The sequence below is a fragment of the Periophthalmus magnuspinnatus genome, chromosome 14 (genome assembly GCF_009829125.3).
Source record: "Periophthalmus magnuspinnatus isolate fPerMag1 chromosome 14, fPerMag1.2.pri, whole genome shotgun sequence".
Taxonomy (NCBI): Eukaryota; Metazoa; Chordata; class Actinopteri; order Gobiiformes; family Gobiidae; genus Periophthalmus; species Periophthalmus magnuspinnatus.
In genome coordinates this window covers 27,582,956-27,607,863 of record NC_047139.1, presented here as the reverse complement: position 1 = coordinate 27,607,863, position 24,908 = coordinate 27,582,956, and the positions used below count along the sequence as shown (strand labels likewise).

Below are 24,908 nucleotides of genomic sequence, written 5' to 3'. Positions count from 1 at the left end.
TAAGATTTTCTACACTGGCTCCATTTTAACATTTTAAAGCTTAAATCTTTGTAAGAGGCTTCTGATCCTTCCACCTGGCTGTGTGAATTTAAAGCGATCTTGATCCATCTTTATTTGCATATATGGTGTGATTAATACTCTACTATGAAATGGTTTGAAGCAAAGAAGATCATTCAAATAATTCCCACAGTGTGGAGCATTCCTAAGTCCAAAGTCACTTTTTCACCTTTGGGCGCCTTTGCTGCTCCATAAGCATGTCTAAACTGGTCTTAATGTGGAGCTGCTTGTGTCCCAGGCTCCAACAATATCACATTGTGCAGTGGAGGCCTGTGGTGATGACAGTGGACGGAGCACTGCAGGCCAGAGGAATCTGGCACAGTATTTCCTTTGACCCCTTTTCTTGTGGGCACAAAACTAAACTAAGGATAAAGCAATGCTCGTGTGCTTAAAACTTTAGCTTTGTGATATTACTGTATTAGAAAATGAAGTTTAAAAAATGTTGTCTACCGTTTAAAAAAGCATTTGAAGGATTCAGACTACAATTTATAATTCCATTTTTGAATAAACAAAAACAAGCACTGATATTTTTAACTAAAGTCATTTAGATTTATTTCAGGAACCATTGAGTGGTCTTTTGACAGTTTAAATTAATGTATAAATATTACTTGCTGCATTCTGTATATTAAAGAATAAATGTATGCATTCTGTGGATAGTGGATTGCAATAATTAATCCCACAGATTGGTTTAAAAAAATATGTATATATTTACTAACTGAACACCATAAGGCCACATAAAAATGCTGTGTCACTGTTTTGCAACAAATTAAATCAACTAATTGTAAAAGGTAAAAAAAAAAACACACAGATCCAATGATACATTCAACATGCATGCTTCACTCTCTCTTCCCTCATGTTGAGTAAATTGGTTATAAAGCCAAAAAAAAACAACCCTAAAATATCTTGTATCCAATAAAAAGTCCCACCCCTCCTCACTATTCTCATGCGAATTTGTACAAATGTGAATTCAATAAATGGCACTGACACCTATAGTGCTTTTCTTTTTGCCATCTTAACTGTGTCTGGAAGGTTTTTCACACATTTTGTCAAAATATCAGTGCTTATACAACAATGGCATACTTAATTGTGGTCTGAATGCTGTAACTAGTTGTCAATTTTTAAATTGAGCTTGCATTATTGGGCCTTGTTCATGGTTTTCAAAAAATGAAAAAACATAGAACCCAGTACAACATTAACAACTGAAAACAGAATATTATCTTTTGAATGGCCAAATCCAAGAAATTAGAGCCATAACATGATAAGGTCATTTGAGGAAAATACATGAATATGCTAATCACAGATGCTAATTATTTTATTAGCAAATAACAGAAAAGGTCACCCACTTTTTTTTTTTAAACCAGTCCATACATTACATACTGTAGTCTGACAAATCTAGCATCAAGCCAAGAAGAGATAGTTTCTTTCTTGTATCTGTTCTAAGTTAAATGGATAAGATGTGCCAGGGAGGGCATCTGGTGTAAAACTTAGATAAATGCTCTCTGTTTTGTTGAGAGGAACCTGGCTGCACCGAGAGGACCCATCCCGCCGACCTCTACCAGGAGGACCCTCACATAACTGACCTCCATCCACAGGTCCATAAAAGTAAACAGCCCCACGCCAAAAGACTGTCGAAGCCCACTGGTTTATGGCCACTGTGTTCAACATAACATTACAAAAGTTAACATTGCTTAATACTAAAGACAAGGCCAAACCCCTTTCCAAACCTTAACCATTACAGATTTGTGCCTGATTTGAACACAGGGCCTATGGCAACACGGACAAAATACACCTACCTACATGCCTATGCTATTCATGCCCTTATGTACACTTATGCTGACAGTTAAACGTCTGTTTTTGTTTGTGAGACCATGTTTTAAACTCCTAATTAACATACACAAGCAGCGCAGAGGCAACACAACACTAATTTCAAGAAAAAATCTCTTGATGAGTAAATGTGTTTTTAAGTAAACAAATGGAAAATGGTGAGGGATGTGTGGGTGGAGGTGCATCCTGGTGGAGGTCTGTAGAGTAAGGTCCTTTGGGTCTGCAGCCAGGTTCTCTTAGGTTTGTTTAGCTTCATTCTTTTTTTATAGGCATCAGGATTTTCTTTCTCATATAATTTTAAGATGCTAAATGCATTCATTCAAACGTATGCTGACACTATAGTGTCTGTTTTTATTTACCCTGTTTAACTGCATGCCCTTATTTTTATTTAATCATAGTTTAGGTATTATTCTTTGTTTTATGTTGCACCATAACACTGAAGCAAGTTCCTAGTTTGAGAATTTTGTTCACTGACAATGGCAACAAAAGTTCTCATTCTGATCAATGTTTTTACCAGTTGTGGCACAGCAGTTTATTGGGTTGTTTTTTTGCTAATAACATGAGTTATATAACCTACCATACTGTTTACATATGAATATTCAGAATCATATGAATATGATCCCAGACCCTGTATGGTGTAAGACGCTCCAATCAGTGTACTTGACTCTCGCTTCCCCTCCTCTTTGCCCTTCATCATCATCTTCTGCTGGAATCTGCAGTTACCAAGGTGACCCACTGCACTTAACATAGGCCTGTGCGGACACTGACCGCCTTCAGAAGCTCTTATACCCAGGCCTATACACAAAGACAAGTGCAAATGGGCTTTAATGTAAAGATGAATCACTCAAATGCAATAAATAACATGATTCAAAGTTAGAACGTTTCTCGTTGAATATTGTTTAAATCATTAGAGAATTATACATAATCATATTTAAACAGTTGATGACAAAAAAAATCATATTTTTCCTCCTATTTATCAGTCACAAATTTTGATTTTGCATGTTATTCTGTTGTATTAAAACAGATAAAACATATTTCAATATTAATTTCTTGAGCATAAACAAGACAGACTTCAATAACTGCCTTTTAAAACAGAAAAATGTCAAATTTCTACTTACAAAGTCCAGTCCTTGCTTCACATGCTTTTACTGACAGAGGATTGGCTGGACAGCCATGAGCCAGTATATCTATTTTGTGAGAAAATCTAGATGTTTTAAAAGTTTTACTTGTGTGTTTTTTTTTTTTTTTTTTTGAAAAATGCTTATATCCAACAGTTTAACAGAATATTTGTTTGTACATAATAACATTGATATAGTAGTAAAAGGGAAAGCTATTTCAAAATTTCTAGGAGTGATGCAGGACAACAAACATTAAGGAACATTTTAATTTTAGACAAGAGTGACACTGCATGACAATGGCGCACAGACCTCCCTCATGAACAGTGTGCATCCTGTCTATATTTTGTTCAGCTGAAGTCAGACTGAGAGCGATGCTGTGGTGGGCTGTGTATGTGAGTTAAAAGACCCCCCTGAATGCTGAGGGGAAAGCTCTGCAGCTGCACACGCTTCACTGATCCACAATTCTTCGGCAAGACTTTTTATAGACAAGGATTACCCAGCAATATGTGCACCTCCATGTTTGTTTTGTTTGCTCAGAGATGGCACACAGGCTTTCTCTGTAACATTATCTCTTGAATGAAGAGCATAGGATGTAATATAGCTTTTCTAGGACATCACATGTGCACAATCAGTGCGTTCTTTTATTTACTTGAAAATTCTAGGGTAAGGCCAAAGATTTTTTATATACACAAAAGGAATAAGTAAGCAACTAATAAAAGGTATGGGATATGGTTTTATGGATAGAGAGTAAACCACAGACGTCCTGTTTAGGTAGTGTAAAAATGGCGAGATACATCTAGGCCTTTCTTGATCATTTTATCAACAAAAAACATGATAATGACATATCGCTAAATAAATGAGACATCAACAATTATTTTTATTAATTGTATTTACCGAGTGCACATCTTCTTCTAACTAGTTATTTCAGTTTTTTGGGATACATGAAGAGTTGAATTATAGCTCTGTATACACAAATCTATATGTTTCAATCCACCATTTATTTATTGTCTGTGACAAAGCTAGTTTCAATGTTATTTTTTACATATTTTCTTTAGCATTACATCACACCTTTCTCAGGCTTTTAATAGTTTTACCATCTTGCAATTTGGCATACCTTAGGATATACAATGTATCTAGACCTACTTGTAAATTATGTCTGCAATTTCATCTCTTTTGATTTTATGCTGAAGCTTACTACACATTTTTCAATGACCTATAAAATGCGTGATGGCCTGCGGTTATGTAGAGTGTCCCTGGCCCAAAATTCACAAACTACTCAGCATCACTTAAGCAAAGCCCAATAGCCCACAGCAAAGTCCTGGATCAGCTGCACATCCCTGTTCATGATTTGCCTCAGAGCGTCTTGTGATGACTACGGCACATACAGCACATTAGAGACGTTCATTCAAAATACCAGAAAGCTTCAGTCATGAGGCACAAGATCAAAAATAGATCCAACCTTGAAGAAAAACGAAATCTTAAAAGAAAATCAAATCTGTCCACATATGTTAATTTAGCTAAAACTCACCTCATTACACCTGTGATTGAAAGCCAGGGCCAGAGCGTGGGTGGGCAGGTAGTCCACAAGTGGTTAGGCAGATTTCAAACTATGAGGTACTTTTTGTTCAGTAACTCCCACTACACACAAGTCAAAGAGTAGGCTCTACAGAATAAACATGCATGCCCACACGCAGCCTCCCACTCATCTCATTACATACCCTGATAATGTCTTCTATGGCCTACTTATGAGCGCTGTGTGGTAACAAGCACTGGAAAAGTATTAGAATATTACAGTATGGGCAGATTTCAGGAGAAACATAGGTACTTCGGTCTTTTTTTTTCTTTCCTTTCTGCAGGCACTACTCCATCACCCTGTCAGAATCTGCAGTTCATTACTGAACTGGGCATTAAACATCATGTGTGTTTATTATATTATATTTATTACTAAAATATTCATCTCTGTTTTTTATAGGATCCCTGTTCTATGCAAGATATCCTGTAAAAATATTACAGGATAGGGTCAATAAGATATTAACGAAACCCACAACATGTTAGCAAAGCAACTTGAACTATATAAGGGATTTGATACTTAATTGATAAGAGAATTTACTAGACAATGGTTTATTTTAGCACTGTAGACTTTAAGAATCTGTATAAAGACACAGCACGGTGGAATATAGCAGGGATGCAAGATTAGTTAGGTAATCAATGAGTATTTAGGTCACCGTATAACTGTATGATGATTTTAGAAACAAAAACAAGCCAAATCAACATATACTCCAACAAAGTTAACTGAAATGTTATATTTATGTCACATTAACTTTACTTTGTCATTAAGAAAGTTGACATCTGAAAGCTGTTCTCATTTGGGGATCCAGTATGAATGAAAGTCAATTAAAGATTAAGAATAATCGGAAACTCTGGATATTTCTTCTTACAACAATTGCAACACTAAAATTTGATATTGTGACATCCCTAGTGATTTCAAGTAGATTCATCATCATTTAAAATAAAACGGATTAGTGGCTCAATTACTTATGATCTAAAATAACAGAAAGACTAAAGTCATAATAAATAACATTATTGTCTACCAAGAAATGAAGTGTTTAGTCAGACAAATACTGACCAAACAGAAAGTCATCTGTAACCTCTGCTAAATGGAGAGAAAAATAGAAAGAAAAAAAAACTGTTGACATTACAAACATTGCATCTGCAAAGCACTACTGTATGAATGTGGACAAAGAGCATTTTCATTCCAGTGCTATTTGATAGCAAAATTGAATTACTTGTGTGAAGTAAAATTCACACTAGTATCTACAGCTTCCAAACCCTAAAGCTTTAACTATTTTATACCAAAAATATAGAATAAAAAAAGTTTCCTATTTCTAGAGTGTGTGGTGGTGCACATAAAAGCGCTCTATTGCAGTTGTCCTGAAATAAATCTGACATTGACACAGGCTGTGATTGGCAGTTTTTCAGCTGGGAGTCTCACTTGAGAAATCTGTATTCCTGTTATTCCGGCTCGCGATTGTGCTGGCAGCTGTAAAACCAAGAGGTACAAGCTGGAACAAATGTGATGGCATGTTACTTCACAGTGGGGTGTCTCACTCAGGCTGCTCTGACACACACTAGAAAATCACAATTGACATATTAGTGGATATAGACTTATTGTTAAAGTTAAGACATTATTCTGGTATTATTTAATGTAACAGCTGTTACATTTCTTATCAACAGCATGTTTTTTGAATATCACTCTTGCTAATGGTGGCTCACTTGTGGTGTGAGGCTGCTGGGATCGTTTCCACTGAAAATTAAGATTGCTTTGACATTTCCAATGCTGTAAGTTATTCTGTTTCTCTTTTGCATCTTGGTCCTTACATATGCAGGTAGCACCCTGTCTTCACCTATTTTCACCCATTGTTGCTGAACTTGAGGTTTTGCCGGTTTCCTGCGACCTTTGGGAATGACACGGACAATATATCATACTTCCTGCTATACTTCAGTTATGGTCCAGATCAGCTTTAGATTAAAAAACAAAAAAAAATATTAACATTATAAATACTATACATATAAGCTACTGTACATGCTTAACTTTAAAAAGTGTCAAATTATTCAAGGTCTTTTGAAGGTCTTGGGAAAACAGAAGTCAGCACAATTACACCATAATATGACTTATGCCATAGTTGAAAAAACAAAACACCAACATAGTGTTTAAGTTGTAATTTCAGATTTTATCTAGAGATTGTATATACTTTTCAGACATAACACTAAAAGTGGTCTACAGTGCAAAGGTGCAATAATTCCATACACAATGTAGTAGCCTAATTAGCAATTAATAATAATAATCACATTATTATATATGACAGTTATATCCTTGGTACGCTCTTTATTATTTAGCCTACATATTGATATGGCTATTATTCAGGCTTAAAAGAGTGTATTTTGTAAAACCTTGAAAATAATTATATTGTAAAATTGTATAATTTGAAGTTTGTAATTGAAAAACCCAGCCACATAGTGTTCTATTCATTCTGATTGTGCCAATTAGCTTTGCACATAATGGAGCTAAAATGATTTTGCAAAGGAGGCTAAACAGAGGAAAGAAGCCTAACAAATGACAAGTAGGAACATCTGTGTCGTTGTCTCAAATATACACATGTATGATTAAAATATAATGAAATACATAGTAATAAATCCCAGCATAACTGTCATCCCCGTCAATACGAGGGGAGTTACAAACTTTATTTATTCTGAATAGGGCCGTGCAAATGACTCTGAAGGTTTAATGAGGAGAAAACAGAGGGGAAATGAACAAAGATGAGTTGCCTGAAGGAAATCATTACCACACATCATTACTCTTGACTACTCTGCAATGAGAACTGGCTGCTCAAACTAACACATCTGAATTGCATGTGATCCCTGACATAGGACAGGATGCATAGGCTTTACCATGTCATAAAGTACAGTGGAGTTGGAGCTCCACAGAGCTGGTTCTGGTTGTCATTTGTAAAATAGTCTACTATATATATATGCTTTAAGATTGTATATGAAAGTCAGACTAAAAATGCCATTGTTCAGATTTCTGGTTAAACAAGCTTGGTTGAATAAAGCACAACTTATCAACAAGTTAAGTGTAAGACAGGTTTGAGTTTCCAATAGGTCACAAGCATCACACTCTTTACTCTCTTCTCATTATCACATAGAGGAGTGCAGACCACAGCAACAAGGATCTAACACACATCCTATAGCCAACAACAGCTAACAACACCGCTACTTTTTGCCCTAAGAAAATACAATAAAGTGTGATTATTACAAGTAATAATTTATCAATATTTCTCTCAACATATCATGTTTGCATTCATATAAAATGTGTATGTGCACACAGGGGCAAACATCATGGAGATATGAAAGACTTAAATCACAAGGTGCAAACTTAAATTAAGCTTTATTTACAAATTGTAATAAACTACAAGTTAGCAGGTTGTCAATATTATCAAAAGGCACAAGAAAAAAGCCCACAATGGTTGTCCCATAGCAGTGCCTCAGTAACTGCTTAGATATAATTGCAAAACAAATGCTTAAGTTACATTATTTCCATTTTTTCCATTATTGAGTTGTGTTGTAACTGTATGAAGTAGTGATTTATATAAAACAACGAGGGCTGGCCAAAGATACTAAAAAAGTCAGCTTTAGAATGACATTGAGCTGTATTTAGACTACATATACGCCCATGGACCACTCTGGCACCTGGCACCTACGACTGAAGGATTACACAGATATAAGGCCATGTGGGAAAATAAAAGTACTACAAGTTATTGTTGAAAATGTGATTATCTAAATAAAGTATCGTAATCTGTATTGAGTCTATTCCTTAGCATCAAAATTGAGTTTGAAATTTTAGTATGGGGTAGTATCATAACACTAAAAAGTGCACAAAGATGCATCCACCACAAACCAACTGATTTGTAGGTTTTTCTTTTTTGGTAATTTTATGCTTCATATACTGAGTGTTTGAAAATTAACATTTTTACTCAGCGTTATGGTCCACACACATTCAGATTTGTACCTAATATAACCCTTTGCCTCAATAGTAGCTTGTCTAACCCCTGCTGTCTGCTGACCCCAAACTTTACAGACTGTTTGGGTGCTGAAGGAAATCCATGCAGGCACACGCAGAGACCAGACCAAAAAATCCATTACAGCTCAGTGTTCAGCAAGACGAGGGTATCCACTCCACCAAAGAAATTGGCTTAAAATGTCAGCCCCTGCCATGTCTCTCTCCTATCCGTCAATTCCTTACTCTGTCCTTTCTCCAGCTCTAGTCCACCCCCATGTGGGCCGCAACTAACCCTCTTGTTTTAGCACAATGCAAGTCTAAACATGATTGTAAGAGTTACATTTATCAACAAATTGTTAAAATTACATAAGAAAGAACAAACAAGCAGTCATAAAAAATAGATCTCTAAATTTAACCACTCTTATAGTCTGCAATGTGGCAATGTTTTTTCCTCTAATTGATCATCATTATTTTTGATTACATAACATTACATAAATTACATTATTTATTTATTTTAATTAATTTCAGTATTTGCCTAAACATTGCATGCATTCAGTCTAAGCATTATGTAGGGAACGTTCTATAATGCATTTTTCCAATTATAGGTGTTTAAGTGTTAGCGAGGTACCTTGAAAAACACATTCTACAGTGAGCATGGTCGTTTCTCCACAGACTCCACCTCTAACTTGATTTGGTGTCTCAATGGAGATAGACACGTTTAATGCTATACTGTGGAACATTTCAGGAAAGCAATAACATATCCATGGAGACAAGTAGGTTTTGGATCCTCCAGCCAGAAAAAAGTTACATAGCACACTATTAACACAAACATTCCAATGTATTTCTCCTCAGTCTGAACACTGCACCAAACAACATTTTACTGAGCAGTGATTGGCAGCAGGCCTCTTGATAAAACAGTTCCAAGCTTATGCTTGAAGATTTGAAACGACTGAATCTCAATTAGGTTAACATTTTATTAGCGCGGACAGACTAAAAGAAAACTCAGTGACCTCATAATTTTATTCCAAACTAAATCTCTAAATGCAACTGTTTTAATCCCTTCTTCATGCTTTACTACTGACATTTTGAGGACTTGTAACTTTAATAGTCTACAGTATGTGCCTTAAACTTACATAGCCTAGTAAACACCAAAATCACAGCCTGACGTCTGACTGCATGTGGCTAACACACTGACCTATCTTTCTCTTATCACATTTCCAGCAGCATTTGGGGAGAGCAGGTGAGGGGCACAGTTGACGCGCTGCTGTCTCTTCTGCATTCAAGACATACTCCACAAAAACGTGTGGCTCAATGGCTGCACCCAGTGACCCTAAGTCACACAGCTGCAGCTATAGATCCCATCCCTCCCTGCTCGTCCCCCCTGAGGTACCAACCGTTTACTATAACCAAAACACTGGCAACTGATCCTAATTTGTCTACTACCTATAGTTACCCCAAGGCACGTGTGCTGTGCAAATGGCCCTCACTCAACAGCAGGCATGTTATACCCCAAGGTCAAGCGATACTGACTGGTAATTAATTGAATTTCAGGGGGTTTCTAAGCAGACAGAGCAGCAGCAAGCTTGGAGACACCATACAAGCAAAGAAAAATACAAATGAGCCAAAACATTTCAGATTTCAGACAAGATTCAGTGTGCCAATATTTACAGATCAAGGTTTGCATAAAGCTGATACAGATTATTGTAAATATAGAACAGAGAGTGTGGGAGAAACATTTAGAATACTAGGCTAGAAAAGCTGGAGGAGAAATCTCACAGAGAGGGATGCTTATCTGAGCGCCTGTCACGCCCGGAAAAGAGACGAATAAACGCGGCGGAAACGGAACCTTTACGTTTTGTCCGCGGCTTATTTTTATATTTTGGATAAGCTTGCGCCCCATAGGTGGCACTGGCTACTGCAGGATCTCACATCCATGCCCAATGCATTTTCCCTATGGAAGATAACAATAACACAAACGGTGTGAAGCGAACATCCAAGCATGCCCAGCACCACCACATCCTCACCTGGCACAAACATACACCACACACATACACCTCTGAAATACACCACACACATACACCACAGACGTATGTCAGAGGTGTATACCTCTGACATACACCACAGACATACACCACAGACATACACCTCTGACATACACCACAGACATACACCTCTGACATAAACCACAGACACACACCACAGCTGTGTTTCTCTCTAAAAACCCGGAGAATGCAGATGTTTTCTATGGGCCTTGCCACACGTTGCCACTCACTGTAGCATCATTTGCCTAATAACGCTGTGCATATCCGAGCTCACCGGTCAGCTGACAGAGGCTTGTTTTTAACTGAAATATTTATAAAGCCATGTCACGATTTGGTTTAAACACAGTTGGTGCTTAGACAGTTGGACATATTGTTTGCATGTCGCGCGTTTGCGACAAAAACAGGCCAATATGGCACAGAGCTTCAATGATAAACCGTTCTCACATCAGTCAGCCCAGATTTGGGGCTAATTATCACGCCAAACGCTCTGAGGCCCGTTCCTATGCGCACAGCGTAATAAGGGTGCCGCTTTATAAGCAGACGGTGCATTTTCAAAGTGACAGCTGGCAATGCTGGGTACATGGTGCCTGCACGGGCTGCAAAAACACTACATGACATTAATGAAGCTTTGAATCTTACCTTAGTCACTAAGGAGCCTATGGCTGGCGCAGATCCGCCTCACCACGCCGAGGTCCAGCTCGTAAAATGAGACAACAACAAAAGCACGCCGGTTGTTGATGACACAGCTGTCCTGGCGCACGCGACAAACGAGAGATCTTTCCCCAGATGTGTCAAGAAGAGCAGGAATGTGAAATCACTTATTCAGACGCATATCACCGGATTGACGCCTTTTCTTGACGTGAGAGGTCTTCCATTTTTATGATAAACAGCGCACACGGTAGCCTATACTATTGAGACCCGCCGTAGCTCTGATTGAAAATCATGATGCAATTCAGTACGACGTTACAAAACGCTCCAATGCAAACGCTGGAGAATGACCCCATCCTCGTCTTTTGGTGAAAAGCCACGCGACCTCTGCAAAAGAAACATTGCTACGCTTCAGCTGCGCACAGTCACTAAACACGACAAACAGCACTGCGCAGATGGAGGCGCACTGCACGGTTCAAGCGGTGGCCATCCTCCTCACGCGGACCCCCATTCATATTCAGCCTGGAGTAGACCCACAGAGTAGACCCAGAGACCAGACCCAGAGACCAGACCCACAGACCAGACCCACAGACCAGACCCACAAACCCAGAGAGCAGAGCGGGTCTATGGCACCGAGTCCAGCTGCTCAAGGAGATCCAGGGCGCGCGGGAGCCGCCACAAACGCCGTGCTGTTTTGGTGTCTGTCTGCTGAAGCGTGTTTTTCCACAGTCTACAGTGGCGGAGATTTGGCAAAAAAAAAAAAAAAGCGCTGCATTATGTCAGCAAGCATTTGATGTGAAAGCCCCTATCCCCCTTATTCTAAAGAGGATAAAACAGTTTAGCTCACGATAAACCAAAATATTCGCCTATAAATAGACTCCAATTGGAAATCTAATGAGCCTATTGTGTAATCAAGCACTAGTATGAAATCTTAAAACAATGTGTGACTGCAGCATCAGAAAAACACTCAAATGCAACAAATATTTAGCAAAGAATTCATATTAAGTATTTTAGGAGCACGTGACTCACTGGCCCACACATGGCCTGTGAGGGGACTGACACACCCCCGTCTGTGATCACAAAAGGACAGCTAAGGACATCCTAAAAGGAGTATTAGCATAGGCTATTCTACACAAACCAAGACATGTGCTAGTTACATCTTTTATCAGTGAAGCTCAGTCACTTTTTATGTTTTTATTTTTATGTTTTTATCTGTCGTAGTCTGTGCTTTTACAGGTGAAGTGTGGCCTAGTGGCTTAAGAGGCTTTTCTGTAATTTATGGATAGGTCTCCTTATAAAACATTGGGTTTTACTTATTGCTTTATATTATTGTAGAGAGAAGGGAAGGGCCCAGGACAATAAAGACAGACACAAGCTCTGTGATGGCCCCTAATAGGCTATAATTTTTATATCCATATTAATGTCCTTCTATTACTTACCGCATCAAATGAGTATAACAACCTGCAGATAGTATTGATTTTTCTGTTTTATTCAAACGTTGTTCTTGAATAGGCAACACATTTGGCTACTTCATCCATTTAATTATTCATGAAAGAAAAGGCAAACATTGTGGCCTGCGCTGTGTATTGTAAATTGAATAGGGAATAAATGCAAATTATAGAAGTAGATGATTTAATTGTTTATTTATTTATTTATTTTCTCATGAACTGTGTAATAGTGTATTATTTAAAAAAAATATATATTGTTGTTATTATTATTATTATTATTATTATTATTATTATTATTATTATTATTATTATTATTATTATTATTATTATTATTATTATTATTGGTGGTGGTGGTAGTAGTAGTAGTAGTATTTTATTTTTTATTTATTTATTTATTTATTTTTTTTTCTATTGGATGCACAAATAGCTCTAATATTATACTGGGGTCATGTCAGTAATGCGGGTAATTTGTTGCTATCATTAACATACTGACTTAAGCACTTCCTTTTTTCCAGTTGTTCAATTTCACAATATAATACCAAAAGTCTTCAGCCATGTACCATTGCTTCACTGTACAGAGGCTTTTATTTTGAAATATGAAGGGAAGTGACTTTTATATTTTGGCACATCAAACAGAAAGCAGGAAGTGATGGCTCTGAATTGGCAATGAAGAAAAACATATCTGGCTTTAAATATATTGTGTAATGTGTATGGATTTCTAATATCTCAGAAATTATATCAGTTGTTTGCTTCTAGATACAAAGCAGACCTACTCACCATGAAATGCAAGGTAAGAGTTTTGCAGTGTTCAGATTTCCAAATCACTATGTGCATGTTGAATGATAATGCTATGTCTTTTCAGATAACATCTTATGAGGGCAGTGACCATTAAAGTCCAAAATGCTCTTTTCCCACACAGAAAGTAGAAGACTCCGCACAGCTGCATTTGGTTTAAAAATGTCATTATGCCAGACATCCTGGAACATTACATGATTGTGTCATATTGTCAGTACAGTTACTTCTGATATTGCAAGAGTGTGTCAAAGTGTTGGGGGAGTGGATCTGTTATCACTGGTCTGGTCAAAGTACATGCAGTGGTTGCCATGAACTAGTGAGACTTCATTCAAATTCATTGAAGAAGGAGACCACAGAAGGTAATGTATTATTCATATTTATCAGTGTAATAATTATCATTTTTATTTTACGTATTAAAACATTGAAATTTGAGTTGAAATTTGAAAAAAAAAATTGCCTTTTGTTTAGTGCATAAATCAATGTCATCAATGGCACTGATTTATTAAGAAAATATTCTGAGCCAGCTCCTATGTAGGTCATTTATTAATAACCTCTTGCCACTTCTCAAAGCAACGTTTACAGGATACACTGTAGGGCTGCAAGAATTAATCTGAATAATTGTGACTAGTCAACTATCAAAGTAGTCAAACATATTTTCATAATAGTTTTTGTTAACTGGGTCATGTGACCCTAAAACATTTGCCAAAAAAGAAATCAGTAATACATTTTATATGCAAATATTCTAGTGACCGTCAGTCACCACAATTCAGGCTTTATTTGGTTAAAATCTATTTGAAAAGTGTATATGTACAGTTGAAATAATTCTATAACTAGTCATCTAAACATAAAATAATCACTGGCTAGACAATTATTAAAATAATCGTTAGCTGCAGCTCTGATGGACAGGTCAAGTTGCACAATTATCAGCACTATATCACCATCATCATAACTTTCAAAATAATTACCAATCAATGTACATTTGTCAGGTCTATAATTATATGGCCCATTGCACATGTCATTGGATGCAGAAAGTTAATGTTGTGTCTGATTTTTGCAGAAATGGCAAAGGAAAAAACGCAGTGGAAAGAGCTGTTAGAGGCCGTAAGTGTTCTTCAGTGGGTGCTCACGTTTCTTTTTCTAGGTGAGGCTATATATCTTACTGGCTTTATTATCAGTGTACTCAATATAATTACATTTAAATGCAAGTTATATTTTGAAAATCAATTTTTTTACAGAAATAAAAATGAATATTTTTAACACTGTCTTGTATGTGTAATGTCAGGGTTGTCGTGCACTATTTTGAGCATATTTCTCATGTTTACATCTCTGTGGGCACTGTCTGCATTGTCCTTTATGTGGCTGGTGATGGACTGGCATACTCCTGAAAAAGGTAAAAAAAAAAAAAAAAAAAAAAAAAGTGGTTTAGTTAGTTTTTTGCATTTGTACACGTATTTCCATAAACATTGAATGTAACATTTACATTCCATTTTACATCCCCAGGTGGCAGGGGAACCATGTTTGTAAGAAAGTGGAAGGTATGGGAGCACTTCAGAGACTTTTTTCCAATAAAGGTAGGCCTAGCCATGATTATGAACTTTGTCATATTTGTTTTAGTGTACAAAATTTAGGAAACTCTGGGGGTATATTTTCACCATAATTTGTTTTGAACAGCTAAAAAAGACAGCAGAATTGAGTCCAAGCAAAAATTACATTTTGGGTTGCCATCCACACGGCATTATGAGTGCAGGAGCCTTTAGCTGCTTTTCCACAGAAAGCTGTGGGTTCACAGAGCTGTATCCCGGTATGCGCTCCCGCCTGGCCATCCTGGCAGGTCTTTTTAGGATCCCACTGTTAAGAGAATATATCATGTGTGCAGGTTTGTACAAGACTTACCCCTCCTATACATCTGTCCCCTCTGCACGTCCAGTAATAAAAGATGCCCACAGAGATAACTTTTGTACTTTGCCTGTTTTCTGCTCAGGCCTTTACCCTGTCAGCAAAGCCAGTCTCACACACCTCCTTTCGAAGAGTGGCAAAGGCAATGCAGTTGTTATTATCATAGGGGGCGCTGCCGAATCACTGGCATCGTCTCCTGGAGCCAATACAGTGGTAATAAAGCAGAGAAAAGGATTTGTCAAAGTGGCCCTGGAGTTTGGGTGAGGACATATAACACAGGGAAATATTAAGTCATCTATGTGGACAAAGCCATGACGTCTTCTCTTCCTCAGGGCCGACCTGGTACCTGTGTACTCTTTTGGGGAGAATGAACTTTTTCAGCAGGTGATTTTCACCGAGGGCAGCATTGGTCGAAAATTACAAGATCTGTTTAAAAAGGTCATGGGCTTTGCCCCATGTTTATTTGTTGGTGAGAAATTTGCCTTTCTTCCTTATAGGAGGCCAGTTACTACAGTTGGTAAGCTCAGTTTTCCAAATCCAATTAACTCCTCAGATGTAGTGGTAGCTAATTGATTCTTTTTACAGTGGGAAGTCCTATTTCCGTGCCAAAGTGCATGTCCCCCACAGACGATGAAGTGGATCATTATCACAAACTCTACATGGAGGGTCTGACAAAGTTATTTCATGAGCATAAAGTCAGCTGTGGCCTCTCAGAGAATCACAAGCTCCTACTCATTTGACTCAGTTCTGATGTAATGGACCATACAAACACTGGACATATCTTAATGTTGTTTCTAGATGTTCTTGTACTTAATTATGTTGACCAAATGTGTTGGTAAAGTAAATTATTGCCTGTAAACCATCAAGTTTCTCTTTTCTAACATTGCAGGTTGTTAGTTACACCATTTCAATGGTAAAGGAACCGGTGATGTTTTCTGATAGTAGTCAGAGCCCACTCATAATGCAACTGTAAGGGTAAATGAATTTCCACTTTCCATTTTAACCTTTTGGACTTGTGTTGAAAGCACCAATATGTGCAGCTAAGTGTAATCCTTATTGAGGACAGTAGGGGGCATCAGTATCCAGGATCATTTAGTATCTCAAAGTTGGCCTCATTCTTTGCTTGGTAAGGTAAACAAATACTGAGTTCTGATATTTACAATTACAATTTCTAATTATAGCATAGGCCAGTGTGTTCAATCCACTCTTTTGTCCCTATAACCTATAAATACATAAAAAATGTATTGCTACTGGACAATAGAAGTAGAAGTTCAACTTTATTGGGTAATCACCAATGTATATCATACGTGTTCCAGATGTACAAGATGCAAAATAAAACAGGAATAACAATTCAGTAACTACATTTATTAAGCAGGACACAGGGCTAAGGTGTACTCCAATCAGACAAACCTAGAAGAAGTCCATATCATCTGGGGCATCCAGGTCACGATACTCAATAATGTTGCGTGGATCACCTCTTGACATCCTGTGACAAAAAAATTATTTTATAAAAAAAATGTAAAATGACATAATATATCATAACAAAGTAAAAGCCACACGTACAGTGCTCTCACCTAAGGTTGCGTGGCTTTCCCAAATAGCCACCTTGACCACGAAAGTTGTCATAGTTCCCTCTGCCTCCTCCATACTGGTTTGGGGGATAGGGAGGCCCTCCTGTGGGGGAAAAGGCAAAAAAAACTATAGCAATGCAGAATCTTCACACTTCGTTCTCGGGGGGGTCACAATATCAATACATGGGTCACAATATCATTATGAATTCAATGATTTACAATGCACCTAACATTTTATAATATTGCCAACAATCAATGATCTCTGGGGTTACAAGCATAAAATAAAACCTTACTGTGCTAAAATAACATATGAATTTAACCATACAGGTGTAGTGTATTGTGATTGTATTTACAGTATGAGGAAGGTGAGTATTACATTGGTCATTGTTGACCTGTAGGGATAGAATAAATACTTCTCACAGGATATAAAAAGGACTACTGACCACCATAGCCCATTAGTGGAGGACGAGGTTGTCCAAAGCCTATAGGACCCTGGGGTCCCTGAGGAGGGAAGGGGATGCCTGGAGAAAGTATACGTGAAGAGGAAAAAAAAAAAAAAAATCATGTTTATATTGTAGATATAAATAGGATTATAATGGGCAATGCATTACAGATCACACTGACCTGGGCCGGGCAGAGGAGGCAGCTTCAGCTCTGGTAGTGAGGGTCTCTTTGCATCCATTAAAAAGTTGTTAAAGAAAACCACCTCTTTTTTGACTTCTTCAATTTTGTCCCCATGTTTGTTTAAAATGTGCTTTCGCACAAACTCAGGGCCCTAAAGAATCCATGTACATTAAACATGTATCACCCATTCATTCAAATCATGCATGATTTGTTTTGTAACCTACAACGGGCCTTACCTTAAACTTTTTACCACTGAGGGGGCAGAGCCACTTGTCCTTTCCCAGCTCTTGAGTGTTAGCCAACACAAACTTCTCCACTTCCTCTTCAGGATCCTTTCGCCCCATCTTCACTGCCTCCTCCTCAGAGAGCACTTCTTTCAAGCTAAACAATGGACTGAGTTTCTCTTCCATCATCTTCTGCCACTGTTGCACTGTTTGGAGATCAGCATTTTAAAAAAACATTTGGCTTTGTTGACAACCTGTTTACACCTTCTTACCCTCTCCCTGTGTGATACGGTTAGGAGGAATAGGCCCGCGCACATGAATCATCCCACAGCGATTGGGCATGTCATCCTCACTTGGGTATTCACAAGTGTTGTAGTAGTCAATGGAGTGCACAATACGAAGATACAACAACAGATGATCTAAAACCTATAAGCAAAGCCTCAAGTCAAAATCAAAATTTGCACTGCAGACAAAATAAAACTGAGAAAGATGTAAAATATTGGTGTGACCTTTGCACTAAACAAACCTTGGCAAGCTTGTCGTCCCTCTCCACAGTCATCTCTGTGGGATTTCCCTCCTTATTGCCCTCCTCTGGATCCAGCCCAGTGCCCAGAAGCTCCTCCTCTTCAGCACTCACCTCCTCTATCAGGTAATCTGTGATGTTCCTCAGGATGGGGTTCTGAGCTGGCAGCTGTGAACATAAACATTATAACTTGTTATCAATGTTCTATCAAAACAACAGGTTTAAGGATAGAGTACAAGACTAACTTCTTTGTGTAGCCATAGGATATGGCCCCAGTGCGCTTTAGATTTTGCACTGATTTAATTTACTGTATACAACTGTACAAGTCACTGAATGAAATACTCTGTAATAAACCAAAATCAGTATACCTCAGGACTCTCTTCCTGGGTTTTGTTGCTCCACAATTCCCCTTTCTCATCCAAAGCATGAATCAGCTTTGCAGCAAACTTGATGTCATTGCGAAGCACCTGCTTATGCTGAGTGATCCCATTCACATGGCGCACCCTCCGAGCCAAGTCCCTGTTCACCCCAGGAGCCAGCTCACAGTCTCTTAGCTACAATGGGCAAGGATTACACAAGTATATAAATATATACATTATCATGCAGGAATAAGGCAAGACTTTTATGAAGTCTGTATCTCTGAGGCACTTACTCGAATATTCTGCAGGCTCCAACACACCTCTTTAATGTTAACACTGCGATCAAAAGTCACCCAGCATCTTCGAAAAAATCTTTAGGATCGCAAAAATGTGTAAGTGAGGAAATAGATGTTGCTTGCACTAATGAATATTCAAGTGATTGATTTAATTTGAGTACAAACCTGCGTTCTGGGTGGGGATCAGACAAGCAAACACGGAGAAAACCGGGGAATCTTCGACAGAGCTGTTATAAAGTAATGCATCTACATTATGAACAAAGCCACCTATAAACAGCAATTGTTTATTCATTAAAACTCACAGCAATAATCTCTCCTTTTGAAATGGTGGGAGCAATGCTTCTCATAAACAAGGAGCAGGTCTTGTGAAGTGGTCGAGGTCTGGGAGAGTCATCTTTGGGTTTCTTCTCTTCTTTCTTGTCATCCTCTGAGTCTTTAGGCTTGTCTTCAGTCATCGGAAAAAACACACTATTTACAGTTACCCATTTATGAAGGCAACAATTTTGCAGTCGTCTTTATTTTTACCTTCCCCCTCTTCCTCCTCTTCATCCTTGTCTTCCTCTTCTCTCTTCTCAGGTTTGTTATCAGAGCTGTTTGAGTTTGAGTCGGAATCTGAGTCGGATTCACTCTCTGAGCCACTTCCTTCATCATCACTGTCATTTCGTTTCCTTTTTCTTCTTGGCTATAAAAAGTAAAACCAGTGACTAGGACATTCAAGGACATTGGTTTATGAAAAAAAAAAAAAAAAGATTATAATCCAAACTAAAACTGGAATGCCTTAAGTAGCATATTGAAAACACAAAGATTTACGTACTCTCATACATACAAACTGATTATGCCTCATTTGAAAGCTGCCAGGACATTCGCATTGATTCAATGCGAATGTCCTGGCAGCCTGTGCTTGCTGTGCTGTGGACTTGCACCTTGTCCAAGAAGTTACTTTGTGCCAAAGTGACTGATTCATAACGACTTTAAGCAAGCTACAAACAAGTCAAACTGACCTAAAAAATTAAAACTAAATAAGATCTCTGAATGCTGATTAGCAAACAAAGCTCAAATTGTTTACATCTCTCTTCTGGTGTCAAGGCGCCAGAAGATAGATGTAATTTTAGCCACAGGACCTAAAAACCCAAAGTGTGGGGCTCATTCTGAGAACACGTTAGGTCATTAAGAATAAAGCAGCATTACAATGTCCAGATTTGGTTTAAACACGTATGTTAATATCTGGACCCCATGTAATGTTCAGAAAATATTAATCTTTACCCTATACCCTACCATTTCCCTGTACCCATTACCCTGTACACCAACATTTCTTAAAAGTGTGTGATTCTTAAATCAGATCTAACCTTCTTGGGCTCAGGTGGTTCCTGTTTTGGAGGCGATTTGTTTGCCGCCACTTTAACGTCCTCGCTTTCTTCTGGTGCTTTGGAATCTGCTTTCTCTTTGCCGACAGAATCCTCCTCCTCATCCTCCTGTGACACAATTTACTGTCGTTATACCACAGCTCAGCACAATTTTTTATTTTGTGATTTCTACCTTTTCATTTTTGCCCCCTGAAACTGGATCTTTATGTTCTGTCTCTGGGGTCTTGGAGTCCTCTTTTTTTAGCTGCTCAGGGGCACCTGGGGAGGGTTTTTCCCGCTCTTCCTCTTCTTCAGAGGGAAGGTCCAGGATGCGGAGGTCATGGTCAGTCCCTCCTTCCATCTTAATCACAGCTGAAGAATAACAAGCATTTATAAATAGTAGTATGTTCTGATAAGGTTGAAAACAATGTAGACAATGAAAAACATCCACTAATAAATAAATAAATAATATTTTATATATATATATATATATATATATATATATATATATATATATATGTGATATATATTATATTCATTTTCATATATTCACTCATATATATAGATATATAAGAATGAATGAATCATTATTTAGCAGCAACCATTTATTTTAGCATAATTGTTTCCTATGATACTAAAATTATTTATTGCTAATAAGAGATTTAAAAAAGACGACAGTATTTGGAGAAATTCCTGCACGTTTGAGTATTCACCTACCCCGCATGAGCTGTACTTAGTTAAGATTATTCAGACAATACAGACTCCAGGTCATATGTGTAGGGTTAAAACATGCCATTTTTCAAAAATAAAAATATGTAAATGACAATCCGCTGTTTCCTACAGTGAGATACTACTGAAGTTGCGGGGCCCCATTAGTTTAGCAGCTTTGAACAGGACGTTTGTGATCCTGTTTCTATTGTAAGATGTTCTGGACCAATATTGTGGTTTGCAGTGAACAAATTGTAAAATACTTATCTATGTATGTAATAGTGTAATATTAAACTCTGAGAAGAAAAATACACTTTGAATATCCTCTATGGCATTTTAGAACTTACCTGCATCCAGTACTTTGATAATGGCTTGGCTATGGTCAATATCCAGGGATACTCCATCAAACCAGCTGTTCTCCATGAGGAAGGTGAAGACATTGAGACGATTGTTGAGGGCACACTGGGCTTCAGCCTTAAGTCGACTGGCTTCATCCGGATGGTACTTGGACCTGAACCTAAGATATCCAGGCCCACAAGTGCATGGGTGAAATGAGGGGGGTTGGGATGAAGGGATGTACAAGTTAGAGAACATATTATACAAATTACAGAAAAATCATGTGATATGTATGTGACATGTAAGGATGTCTACTGTAAATATGCTTAATGTTAAAAAAAAAAAAAAAAGCCCAATTAAGATTTGCCTAAACAGATCTCTAGCATAAAAAGCCATCTTCTGTCTTTCAGCCAATGAATGAGATTCAGCCTGAGATTAATGCAATTATTTGAAAGAATAAAGCATTAATTAAACATTCACGTAACAAAGATAAAACACAATGTTTATCATTGAGTGGGCTAGAGTTACCTTTTGTTCTGGCAGTTTAATAACAATTTACTACAGAGATGAGACTCTTCTGTGAATATGCGCTCCACTTCACCCCAATGGTGTGTCTGTATACACACATATTCGGTTTTGGGATTCGATTTGATCCAAATTGGAAAAAAAACAAGTTATGCAAAAAATAAAAAAGCTTTCAAAAAAATATCGCAGTTCACTTTCTAACTGAACTCCTGAACTGAACTTTGTGTCTAAAAGCAACTGCATTGTGCGCAGTGCATGCCCTGACTGTCTAGGACCGATTCCTGCGGAAGGGCTCCACTCTTCACCAAAACTGTTGCGTAGAAGGAAGAAAAACTTGTTAAGGCAAAAAACAAATAAACATGTTATCTGTGAAATAAGTAATGAGCATTAACATAAGTTACACAGTTCCATAAAAAATTGGCAAAACTAAAATGTTAAAACAGAAAATTGTTTTGTCTGTATTACTTAAAAGAAAACTTGAAGGGATATGGCCAAAAATAACTGATGCATCCAGACGAATTTTAGCTTTATAAAAAACACTAAGAAAAATACACTGGTGGCCACATTTTAACAAACTATAATAAGTTAAAAGACTGCAGAGAAGGTCATTCAGATCATACCACTCTTCGTCTTTATGAGCCAAAAAGAAATCCTGCATCTGTTGACGGCGGAAGTCAAGCTTGTACTCATTATAGCGTTTGACGGCTTCAGTCTCATCCACGGAGTCATCCAGAGACAGCAGGAACTCCTTGAAGGTCTTCATTATTGGAGGAGGAGGGCCTAAGTCCATGTCATGAATGCTACCCAGCCTAATGAAAATGTTCAAGGTAAATTCCAAAGAGAACATACTAAATATTTTTTTTCCACTGTTTTTACCTTGCTTGTATGGGAATGCCATGATGAGGCTGCATGAGATGCATATCGGGATGACCCCAATGCTGTGGTGGTCCATAGCTCGGCCCAGCACCACCATAGCCCAGATCATAGCCTCCTCGATATGGCTCTCCCCCGTGATCATCCCTGACAGATAATACAAGACATTTTATTTGCGGCAGTTTGCTCTTAATTATTAAGACAGCTGCAGTTATCCACTGACCAATCACGCCTCATGCGTTTCTGCTGTGGGCTCATATCATGCCTGGGAGGAGAGAATCGATCTCTCCGACCCCGATCATAATCTCTGTACTCTCCACGGCTTCTGCGCTCTCGCCCTCTGTCCCATTCCCTGAAAATTAAAAATAACACAACACATTAGAAAATAAACATGTACAAACGTGTCCTACTGGTGTGTGAGCATTTACCTGTCATTCCAGTCATCTCTGCGTCTCTCTTCTCGCTCCCTGGACCGGTCATAGTCGCTCCTTTCTCGTCTAAATTTGTCTCTTCTCCTGCGGTCATATTCATCGTCACTGTCCCCCATGCCTGAAAATAGATGAAGAACAATCATAATGTCGCAAACAAACGCGGCAGCACTCACCGCTCATAAACACCATTAGGAACTGCACAAGGTCCCTACAGTCTGCACTGGACTAGGATGTTCCAGGACTTGTAGAGGTTCATAGAGTGCAAAAATGCTCCTTAACCCAATGTCAGGGATCAAGACTTTAACACCAACCACGACTAATACAGCCAAACCGTTATTTAGCAGCCAGTGTTACTTACTAATGTCCTACATACTCTTGAAACTTCAATGTGTTTACTTAAGTAGCAAGGATAAAGATGCCCCACATGGCTTTAACAAAAGGCAAGTATTAGTAGAAATATTTTAAATAGTATGAACAAAGCGCTATGTTAGCCACGCTCATGCACAGGCTAACCACTGCGCAGCATACGTGCTACGGTTTAGGTTACATCTGAGTTGTGTTTTCACGTATGCGAGTTGTTTTCATATATGACATACCAAAACTATGGTATCAATATTATATCAGAAAAAACAAATTATACCAAGTTCTTCAAGAGGTCAGTCCTTCCGCCTTTAGCCGAGTGTCTCCTTCTGTGAACCTGAAAAGTATTAAACTGCACCACCGCACCCTGCTGGTAGTGTACGCACATTACACCTTATGATCATACACTGTATAATTATGCTTCCATTGTTCCGGCAATACACATTCAATTCAATTCAAGAGCACATGACATTTTCTTCTGCTATTTTATAGTTCACCTTAATCGGTGCTGTTATCTATATACTACAGTATGCTGTCTCGTTATTAAGATCTACTTTCACAAATACCCATATTGTTGCCAATTGTTGCACATTAAAAGGGATAATGCCATGTCTGTTCTTCACACGGTCGTTTGCATGGTTAGGTGAGGTGTGGAGACCAGTTTAACCAGTATGTATATCATACATGATCTTCATACATGATCTCTACTTTAACAACTGTTGGCTGTTGTTCAACTTAACCTTTTAGAATCTTGAAACGGGTCAGTTTGAGAAAACTTAATGTTTTATTTTATTACTCATACAGATTTTTGTGTATTCAATTTTCCTTAGTATTCCATCCTGAATCCAGTGCAATACTAAAACTTTATGTTTTTCTTTGTCCTTCCTCTAAATCGTAGCTTGTGCCTCATATAATCTGAGATAACTTGAGGCCAAACTTGAGTTGTCTGTGCTTCATCCACTATGAATAATGCAGATTCCTCTTGTTGTGGATAGGCATCTCCAACTAGAGAAGCAAACTGAAATCCGTCTTGGGAAGGAACCATTCTTGGGACAAGATAGGCATCTTCTAAAAAACCCTAAAAACACAAACACAACTGAGAAGAGATGCAATCCTGTTTAATATAACCAAAAAAAGTCATATTACCTGATGTTTTGTCTCTCGGGCATCCAGCAGCACAAATAAAGATGCAGACAGACAGAGCAGGAAGGCAGATCTGAGCACAGAGGAGCAGAACAGCACAGGTCTGGCCATCTCTCCTTATACCTGCAGTGGTCCAAGTCTGGAGCCTTTTAAAACCATATGCACTACTGCAAAATATGACTTCAGATCTATTAACAAATGCCATTA

The 24,908-nt window shown here is 38.0% G+C and overlaps 3 protein-coding genes across 8 annotated transcripts in view; 1 reads left to right on the top strand and 2 right to left on the bottom strand.

Moving 5' to 3' along the window:
- Positions 1-11,804, bottom strand: part of LOC117381849 (neuronal tyrosine-phosphorylated phosphoinositide-3-kinase adapter 1) — a 33,615-nt gene extending 21,811 nt beyond the window's left edge. Inside the window, exon 1 of one of the 2 annotated variants that reach the window (XM_055226742.1) lies at positions 11,238-11,804. The gene's annotated coding sequence lies outside the window, so the exon portion shown is untranslated. The remainder of the gene's footprint in view (positions 1-11,237) is intronic. The other variant, XM_055226743.1, reaches the window with a different exon arrangement.
- A 1,515-nt stretch (positions 11,805-13,319) lies between these two features.
- Positions 13,320-16,387, top strand: mogat3b (monoacylglycerol O-acyltransferase 3b). 2 transcript variants are annotated; one of them, XM_055226417.1, is made up of 9 exons: positions 13,320-13,484; positions 13,614-13,848; positions 14,547-14,630; positions 14,772-14,879; positions 14,990-15,060; positions 15,161-15,365; positions 15,471-15,645; positions 15,718-15,902; positions 15,971-16,387. In XM_055226417.1, the coding sequence occupies exons 3-9, from the start codon at positions 14,549-14,551 to the stop codon at positions 16,123-16,125; spliced, it is 981 nt and encodes a 326-aa protein (XP_055082392.1). In that variant the 5' UTR covers positions 13,320-13,484; positions 13,614-13,848; positions 14,547-14,548; the 3' UTR covers positions 16,126-16,387. The 2 variants fall into 2 exon arrangements, with proteins under 2 accessions (XP_055082392.1, XP_033834773.1); XM_033978882.2 differs by having other exon boundaries at positions 13,557-13,848.
- Positions 16,388-16,729: 342 nt separating this feature from the next.
- On the bottom strand, positions 16,730-23,927 carry srrt (serrate RNA effector molecule homolog (Arabidopsis)). 4 transcript variants are annotated; one of them, XM_033978878.2, is made up of 20 exons: positions 23,839-23,927; positions 23,196-23,316; positions 22,991-23,119; positions 22,771-22,914; positions 22,515-22,703; positions 21,381-21,550; positions 20,519-20,697; positions 20,329-20,454; positions 19,508-19,664; positions 19,285-19,427; positions 19,148-19,209; positions 18,980-19,058; positions 18,696-18,881; positions 18,331-18,495; positions 18,077-18,230; positions 17,817-18,010; positions 17,581-17,731; positions 17,400-17,492; positions 16,960-17,059; positions 16,730-16,871 (listed from the first exon to the last, which is right to left on the bottom strand). In XM_033978878.2, the coding sequence occupies exons 2-20, from the start codon at positions 23,312-23,314 to the stop codon at positions 16,796-16,798; spliced, it is 2,616 nt and encodes an 871-aa protein (XP_033834769.1). In that variant the 5' UTR covers positions 23,315-23,316; positions 23,839-23,927; the 3' UTR covers positions 16,730-16,795. The 4 variants fall into 4 exon arrangements, with proteins under 4 accessions (XP_033834769.1, XP_055082311.1, XP_055082309.1 ...); XM_055226336.1 differs by having other exon boundaries at positions 16,949-17,056; positions 23,839-23,926; XM_055226334.1 differs by having other exon boundaries at positions 16,960-17,056; positions 23,839-23,926.
- Between the last annotated feature and the right edge of the window lie 981 nt (positions 23,928-24,908).

What these genes read in the sequence shown, in the direction of transcription:
- mogat3b (XM_055226417.1), top strand. Translation starts at nt 14,549, where the DNA reads ATGGCAAAGGAAAAAACGCAGTGGAAAGAGCTGTTAGAGGCCGTAAGT. An exon ending in GAGACTTTTTTCCAATAAAG is followed by an intron (nt 15,061 to 15,160) that starts GTAGGCCTAGCC and finishes TGTTTTGAACAG; the next exon opens with CTAAAAAAGACAGCAGAATT. An exon ending in GAGGCCAGTTACTACAGTTG is followed by an intron (nt 15,903 to 15,970) that starts GTAAGCTCAGTT and finishes TTCTTTTTACAG; the next exon opens with TGGGAAGTCCTATTTCCGTG.
- srrt (XM_033978878.2), bottom strand. Translation starts at nt 23,314, where the DNA reads ATGGGGGACAGTGACGATGAATATGACCGCAGGAGAAGAGACAAATTT. An exon ending in AAACGCATGAGGCGTGATTG is followed by an intron (nt 22,915 to 22,990) that starts GTCAGTGGATAA and finishes ATTATCTGTCAG; the next exon opens with GGATGATCACGGGGGAGAGC. An exon ending in GGAGCCTGCAGAATATTCGA is followed by an intron (nt 18,882 to 18,979) that starts GTAAGTGCCTCA and finishes TGCCCATTGTAG; the next exon opens with CTAAGAGACTGTGAGCTGGC.